Below are 8,748 nucleotides of genomic sequence, written 5' to 3'. Positions count from 1 at the left end.
TCATAAGTTAAATGAGTTTGACGAAGTCAAACCCTTTTTCTCCATTAAAGGGAATCCAGCGGACTTTGTTATCAAACTAATCTGCTGATTGTCTTCTTGATAAGTTGTTTAGTGTTTTGTCACAAATTTATAATTTTTGTCCTCACATTTATGTTATTAAATAATGAGGTTTCTGCTCAACAACTGACTTTAATGCGCACTTCAACTCACCCCAGTCTTAAAAAGAGGTACAGTCGAAAGCTTCACTTTTTCAAAAGCACAGTCTGGACAAAAACAAAGGAAGGAGAAATTGAAAAAAATCAATTAACTTGATTGTTTGAATTGTGAAAAGTTCAGAAAATAGTAGCTGAAATAGAATAAAACTTTTAAGAATCATCAAAATAGAAGCTTTGTAAAGGTGTAACCATGTAATGTTGGCAAGTTTTTTTTACATTTCTGTCAATTGACTAATCATAACAAATAATTCAGCTTTTAGGTCACTGTTTTGTAGTGTAATCGCTAACAAAATATAATGTAGGAGTACTCGATGTTTTGTGTGTAACATCTCAATTTGTGAAGTTACTCAAGATGTCCGATAAAGTAGCGTAATAGAAATATGCAGTAGCTTGAAAATGTAACACTCACATAGAGTACGAGTACCTCACATTTGAAGTACAGAGCTAAAGAGAAGAACTGCAGTAGGAGTCAGAATTTTTCTTTCAGAATATCACTATGTGTGTAAAATGTTGGTAAACATAAAACTCTTGACTGCATCAGAGTTGTTTGTCTTTTTCTTTTGGAAGAATAAACTTCCATTTCCCCTCCAGACTCCGTTAAATGACATCGCTGATCACCATCTCCATAAGGTAACATTAACTATGCATAAGTAACTCATACAACCCCACTTCACAATCACTGAACTGTCCCTTTAAAATCGCCATGAAAAAGAAGATGCAATACCGAAAACAAACAGTGGGTGGCAGCAGCACACAATTCAGCGCGGTGTCCTGCACCGGACAACTTCAGCGGAGGAAGAGGAAGAACCTAACCTACGGGGTGAATCGGGGGCTGGTGTCCATTTTATTTACACCGGCCGGGTTGCTCAATATTTCATCTGTCGGGTTTCACAGGAGCCTACAAGTTAAAAGCCGGGTGAGTTGTCTGAATCAGCCACATACCCGAGTGTGTCCGAATAAACCCCGGCGCCCGAGGGAGCCGTGGAAACGGCCCCTCTCCGTCGGGAGGCCTAGCTTTCGAACGATGCGCCATATTGAATCGTTAGCATGGGGGGCTAGCACAGCGAGCTAACGGCGGCTACGCCAGATTAACCGTTTTGTCCTCGTGTGTGGTCGCACTATTATCATATGTAATCACGATTTATCGACAGAAATTAAATGTGCCTGACGGGTTCGCGTCTCAAAACGTCTGAGCCACAGAGCCAACTGTAACGTGACAATGTTGAGAAGATGACGCTAGCGAGCTAATTAGCATAGCCGTCATCTGGCCTGAGCAGTAACTCGTTCTTAATACAGCCAAGTTGCAGGACATAATTTTTTATAAAACAATATCTCCTTTATGGACAAAAACTGATGGCGACAAAGAATTCAACGAGTTGAAAATGACACTATAATTACATGTATTTTTGTGAATCTGAAGGTTTTTACACCTAATGAAATGTGATGTATGTAAAAAGGAAGAAGACAAAATTGAACATTAATATTCAGTTTTTCTGAAAAGGAAGAAGAGCGGAAACAGACCCATAGTTATTTTTGGAGCCAAAGATGTCAACCTATATCATAACAAGAGTTATTATTACTTTATTGTTACTGGTTCAAATTCTCCCTTCTATTTATTAGACGTAGTAATAAATTCAGAAATTAGGTTGAGTCTGTTGGACTGTACCAAAGTTTCTCTTTTTATAGTTTGTATCTTAACATGTGGCTTGATGTATATTAAGACTCTTTTTAATATTTGCTCATGTACGTGCTTTTCTATTATATCTACATTACACATAATAGTAGTTGAACAAAACGTCTGTCTGTGTGTAGTTGCCTTGTCCTCTCGGTTTATGTGACGAGGTCCTGAATAAAGGAGATATATAATAATAAATGTGTGGGTGTTGATTAGATGCTGAGTGTTTCTGCTGGTGTCTGTTTGCAGGTCTTCAGACATGAGCAGTTCAGAGGAAGTGTCATGGATCTCCTGGTTCTGTGGACTGAGGGGGAATGAATTCTTCTGTGAGGTGAGCGTCTGTACTATGCGTCTCCTGTGACCACTTGGGATCTGATCGCACTTCCCTGCTCTGTATGCAAATGTACACAGGTACATCTCCCCTGTTGGGAAAGACCTGATTATTTTGTTCTTAGCCACTTCTCTTAACTATATAGATTTGTCGGTTATCAATACGTTTGTGGGTGTACTTTGGTTCAAAACCATCGTTATGAGTGATTGTGTGATTCTGACATTGTGAGAACATTTAGGACGGCCTCACAACTTAAACAAAAAATATGAAAGTCAATTATTGGTTTTGGGGTCAGGATTAGAATTAGGGTTAAGATTGGGGTTAATTGCGATGGTTGGCTTGGGAATTCACTATGTCAAAGAGTGTCTTCACAACTATAGAAAGTAAGTGTGTGTGTGTGTCTATGTGTGTTTGTGTGTGTGTTGAGACAGGGAGATAGCAGAGACAGGTGGGGCTTAACGAATCGGTGCGAGTAGTTCTACGATGAAACAAGATTTTACTCATTTGACAATAAATAGAAAATCAACATATGGTGGTCAGTGTTGATATTGCGGCTGTGGCCACGGATAAATCCATGTTTTGGAAAGACAGAAGTTCAAAAATACTTTCGGTTCATCGTGCTCTAGCAAAATCAAAATAAATTTTTTTCTTCCTCTTACAGGTAAAACATAAAACGTAAAGTCCTAAATTGTTTAGGTTAGAGAAGAAGCAGTTGAGCTGGATTCTGGTTTGTGTCGGCTTTCGTGAAGTGACCTTTTCAATGTCGTGATAAGTCATGTGTGTTTATCTGTTTTGAAGCCTGGTGTTGCTTTTTCAGACCTTTTTCAGGTCGTCCAGCAACTTTATATTTTCAAGCCCACTTCTAGGAACACATTCCTGGATCAGAGCTTTTAGCCACATCATGCTCCAAATGTTTCTTATGTGAAGAATGCGTTTGAGTTTATCTTTACACAGTTCTCACTTTACCCAGTATTGGTAATGTTTACAATCCCCCCCTGTTTAAACTGCCTCTGAAAAGATGTAATCAGAGTTAATCCAGGATGTGACTGTGGCTTTTTGACCCCAGGAATTGACGTTTGCACTGCTTATAAATAAATAAAACACAGAATAGCTCTTCAAATGTAGATTGTGGCATAGACACACTCGTAAAACTCTCCTTTGATATGACACTCCAAATTTTTTCTTTTCTCCCCTGTGTTCCTCTGTTGACAGGTGGATGAGGACTACATCCAGGACAAGTTCAACCTGACGGGGCTCAACGAGCAGGTTCCCCACTACCGCCAGGCCCTAGACATGATCCTGGACCTCGAGCCAGGTCAGTTTATCATGTTCATGCCTCCACAGCAACAGTACAGTTTCTTTTCCTTCTAAAGCTTTACACACTTTCACAGGATCTTTGGAACCATGCGAGTGATTTCAGACTCCTGTAAGCCTCAGTCGTCTCTTTTTTGAATGTCCTTAACAAGGATTCAATGATGATCCTTTAAATCTAACGAGTGCCCACTCTGTTCTACTGTTAGTGTTTCCCGTCCTTGTGGCACAGCTTTTCTTTTTTTGACTGTCAGACGGAATCAGGACACTACCAACGTTCTCTCTCTCCCCTATCATGTCCTCCGTCTTCAGACGAGGAGCTCGAGGACAATCCCAACCAGAGCGACCTGATCGAGCAGGCTGCAGAGATGCTGTACGGCCTCATCCACGCTCGCTACATCCTCACTAACCGAGGCATCGCACAGATGGTATGCACTGACACCGTCAGCAAAAAAATCCAACCCCTCCTGTCTCCATTAAGGAAGCAGTTTTTTTTGTCCATTTCCATAAAAATGCACCGCTGCAGATGCTGGACAGTTTTTCAGAGTGGTTTTAAATGTTCAGGGGCTTGAGGTGCAGCCTTTTAGAGATTGATTTTTTTTTATGGAGACTTGTTTGCTGCTTCTTATTACTGACTCTTGTTTTTTAATATTTCCTCCTCGTAGTTGGAGAAGTATCAGCAAGGAGACTTCGGCTACTGCCCCCGTGTTTATTGTGAGAATCAGCCCATGCTTCCTATTGGTGAGTGTCAACATGTTGTTGTTGTTTGATATGACAGGAATAGACATTCTGTCTTCATATCTGTCACATTATCCCACTGTCTATCCATGTTTTGCATATGTAAAAAAAAGAGGAAGGGTTGTTTCTTTGCTGGCACGTTGCTCTTTTGTTTTCCAAATTTCCATGGATGTGATAATGACCTTGATTTGAAAACACCAAGGAGGAACTCAGACTGTATCAGCAGTGCCCGTTGCAGACTATATTTTCGGCGTGGTGGATTATTATTTAAGCCAGTTTGTTCCTTCCTCTTGTTCCCCGTCTGCCGCAGGTCTGTCAGATATCCCAGGTGAGGCCATGGTGAAGCTGTACTGCCCTAAATGCATGGATGTCTACACACCCAAGTCCTCCAGGCACCACCACACAGATGGAGCCTACTTTGGCACTGGCTTCCCCCACATGCTCTTCATGGTTCACCCCGAGTACCGGCCAAAGAGGCCCGCCAACCAGTTTGTCCCCAGGTTTGTGCGGCATGTTAGGTGCGATGGCATAGAGCAAAGCTTCCGCAAAATGAATGTAATGTAAAGTTTTAATATATAATAATCACAGATGTGAAAAGTTCCTCGGACACAGACCAGACTTAGTCTGATGATTTGTGGCGACGAGAGACAAAAGAGTAAAAGGGATGTGGTATTTTTTGATAACAAGTCAGTTGTAGTGTAAGTCATCACTTGTGAAAAGGAGAGTTTATACCTGATGTCACATTAAAACAGGCAAACAATAAATCCTCAACATTTCAGTCAATTGCATATTTTGATTTAGGGATTTAAGACGAGAATGTAATGGACAATTGATGCAGTTGACGGTGACTCAGAAAGACGGAGACCGTGATATATTTAGTACAGGAGCCCAATATATTGAGGCGGTTTCTGGTTCGTTACACAGATCATCAGTGCACGGGGTCCCAAACCCCCCATCGCCAGTCTCTGTGGGTGTATTTAGCTCTGTCAGAATAATGTCATCCTCTCCATAGTAATCTTCTGTCTTGAGACGTCTTTCCAAAGATAAGAGAACCTCGCACAGCGAAACAAACACTTATCTTTACAGCCTCACAGAGCAGCGAGGAGAGAAAATCCTTAACAAGGCGTATTTAAAAGTAAAATATCTGCAGATTCCCGTTTGTTTGTTTGACACTTGAGTCTGTCGAACAAGCATGTTTGTGTTGCAGTTAGTCTGTTGTTCTTGTGAAGTGTTTGTAGCTTTTGTGCTTCGCTGACTCTTGTGTTTCTTCTTCTCTCCAGACTGTACGGCTTTAAGATCCATCCCATGGCCTATCAGCTGCAGCTGCAAGCTGCCTCCAGCTTCAAGAGCCCCGTCAAGGCCATCCGCTAGAGCGTCCAGGACGGAGGAGTAGGAGGAGGAGGAGGAAGAGGAGCAAGATTCGTAGACGGAGAGAGAGAGAGAGAGAGAGAGAGAGGGAGAAGACGGATAGAATTATCGTCTGAAGAGCAGGCGTCACCTGTGTTTTAAAGCCCCTCAGACGACCCCTCCCCACCCCGAAGACTGTATTATTTTGGTTTAGATTAGGGAAAATGAAAAACAAAGTGTAAAGATTTTTTGCGCGTGAGCGATACATGAAAAACAAAAAACCTGCACACTATGATCTTAATCACACACACACACACACACACACAAAATGCACACATGCAACCACACACTTGGGATTCCATACACGAACCTTACCAAACTCAGCAGTGCCAAAAACAGGAGGTGAAGTAAAAGGACACAGGTGAGCGACGCTGCTGCTGCTGCACCTCACTCGCAAATACAGCAACACTGATGAGAGCTGCCGGTGGACGACACCGCGGGGGGCTTCTACCTGTCCAAAGGGTTTTTTGTGTATTGTGGTTTTTTTAGACGAAAAGACCAGTCAGTTGTGACCTCTGACCCTGTGTCGCTTTTCTGTATTTGGCACAGTTTGGTAAAAGGTGGTGTTGGTAAACCCTCCGTAATTCAAAGCCCCTCCCCTCCTCCCCATTTAGTCCCCAGTGCATGTACACTCAGGCCGTCACTCACAGAGACAGGTTGGACAGTGGTAATGGTTTGTCCTGATGTTTTGTGGTGTTGGTGCACAGAACATTCTGTTGAATCAGCCTTAAGGTGCGGAGAAAACACCCTGATTGTTTTTTTTTGCTTTACAAGAGGCACAAGCATTTTCTTTTTTTCTTTTTTTGCTGCTAGAGTAGAAAGAAACAAAAACAAACATGATTTTCTGAAAAAGTTCACACTCTTATAAATCAGAATGCGTGTAATTTCTCCTGCTGGATGTGCGCGTGGCAAACAACTCGTCTGTATCGCCGCCCAAGTGCGACATTTGTTTTTGAGAGCCCCGCCCCTTTCCCCCCTCCTCCCATCCCCCCAGCAGCAGCAGGATTGCCAGTGTTTGCGTCGTTACCCTCCAGTCATCCGTAGCTTCATCTTGCCTAAAAAACATAGTTTGACATTTGCAGAACGCACGTTAATTCTCTCTCTGGTGGGGAGTTGGATCAGAAGATTGATAATGGCTCACGTCGGTACGAGTTTGTGAGGCTACAGCTAGTAGCCAGTTAGCTTGGATAGAGAACCGCACCAATTGATACTTCATATATGTGGTTGTTTGACCCACGTGTCGTACACCACGTTTTTGTTTTCATGAGCTTCCGGAGATGCTGTTTTTAGCTCAAGCTCACAAATTAGCACATTCAAATTGTTTGCTAATGCTTTTTACGAAAAAAACGGAAGTGTAAAACGACCCATCGCCCTTTTGTTGGTGTAAGTTGCGTGCCGGGGCTAGCTGTTGCTAGGCAACCAGTGTTCCAGGATGTTGCTGGTCCCAGATAAGGGTGGGGTTAAAGGGTTTAAATTTTTTTTTTCCCCCTTCATTCGTACAAAAACAAAACTGTAAAAATTAAAAATTACAGTTTTGCCGTTGTTTGGTCTGGTTAGCGGTTGCTACGCTAGCAGAGGAAAAGCGATGAATGTGTGGATTCAAAAAACAAATGAGATGCAACTTTTATATTATTAGGCTGCAGAGTTGTTGGTTAGGTGGGATTTTATCCCCAAATCTAAGCCAGCTAGTTTACCAGTTCCCACTCTTTATGCTAAGCTAACTCAAGCTAACCGGTTGTAGTTTCACATTCCAACAGACGCACGTGTGAGAAAAGGTTTTCAGTCTTCACATCCAACTCTCTCCCAAACCCCAAAAAACTAGACCTTTCCCCAAATGTCAAACTGTTCCCGTGAAGATGGAGCAGGAGACTCGGAGAATGAGGAATCTAGACAATCTGAATCCTTCGTCTCACTCCACCACTGCACTGATGATCCGTCGCCCCTCTCGACGACAGTCCCACTTATTTATGTTCACGTTCCAAGACCGACAGAATCACCAGCCGCTAGTTTCCGTTTCCTGAAACCGTGGGGTGCAGACGCTCAGTCGCGCCCCCCCCTCTTAACTTTTTGTGTGACTGGAATAGGTTTTCTTTTTTTCTGTTCTTTTTTGGATTCCATGATACAAGAGAAAACGTATTTATGTGTCCAGATTTTAACTAATGTTTGCTGGTGTTGTTGTCTTTTCTGCGACTGTGGGTGAGCAGGATTCAGAATTCTCAATAAACTTCTATTTTCTTTTCATACTTTTTTGTTGTTGTCCTTCCGTGTTATTTTTTCTTTTTCACGGCTGCAGCTCTGCGCTCTGGCCACACGGTGTCGGTAGAGAGGGGGGTTGTACTTTTTAAAACCTCACTTTCTTAATACCTACATATTTCTGAGGTACTTGTTAAGAGCAGTTGGATTTCAATCTGAAAACACAAAGATAATATAAAACAACCGCGATAAAACACACAGCTGTACCCGCTTTTTCCATGCGCACAGTAGTCACAGTAAAGTTTCTGTGGTAACCGGGGGGAATTACCGTCTTTTGGCTTCTGGGTGTGGCCACAGTGACATTTCACATGACTCTGAGTAACGGCAGCGGTGGGCAAACATGCACAGTCACTCACAGAATCAAATGTACGCCACTGAACTGCACACACACACACACACACAAAAAAATAGCACATGATCACAGTCATGCCTCTGCAATTATTTTTAAATTAAGTTTTGCAGGCTCCATCAGACATTTGATTTGTGGAAAAAGGCCGAATGGGAAAAAGTAATAGAAATACAAGTTCAACTTGGAAATATCCAAGTGAACGCACAGTGAGCGCAGAAAAACAAACACCTCGTGTGACACAAACAGCAGGACGCACTATGTTATGGCTTCTTTTCGCATGACTCATAATAAAAAAAAATAGTTTTCCCCCCCTCGGCAAGGCAGCTGCATTTGGAAAAATGACTGGCAGGCCCGCGTCGTCTTCATGTGGCCGTGCCCCAGTCAGTTTTTCCAGAGGGGATGAGGAAGAAGTGGAAGGAGGGGGAGGATCCTTCATGACTCAGGATAACCTCAAGCCGCAGCTCGAGAC

General features: G+C 42.6%; 1 protein-coding gene across 1 annotated transcript; it reads left to right on the top strand.

Moving 5' to 3' along the window:
* The first annotated feature begins 975 nt into the window (after positions 1-975).
* On the top strand, positions 976-7,920 carry csnk2b (casein kinase 2, beta polypeptide). The gene is made up of 7 exons (XM_035621528.2): positions 976-1,131; positions 2,140-2,221; positions 3,434-3,536; positions 3,845-3,960; positions 4,198-4,273; positions 4,581-4,770; positions 5,551-7,920. The coding sequence occupies exons 2-7, from the start codon at positions 2,150-2,152 to the stop codon at positions 5,639-5,641; spliced, it is 648 nt and encodes a 215-aa protein (XP_035477421.1). The 5' UTR covers positions 976-1,131; positions 2,140-2,149; the 3' UTR covers positions 5,642-7,920.
* The last annotated feature ends 828 nt before the right edge of the window (positions 7,921-8,748 follow it).

Source organism: Scophthalmus maximus, chromosome 22 (genome assembly GCF_022379125.1).
Source record: "Scophthalmus maximus strain ysfricsl-2021 chromosome 22, ASM2237912v1, whole genome shotgun sequence".
In the NCBI taxonomy this organism is placed as follows: Eukaryota; Metazoa; Chordata; class Actinopteri; order Pleuronectiformes; family Scophthalmidae; genus Scophthalmus; species Scophthalmus maximus.
This window is presented reverse-complemented; position numbering and strand designations above follow the sequence as displayed.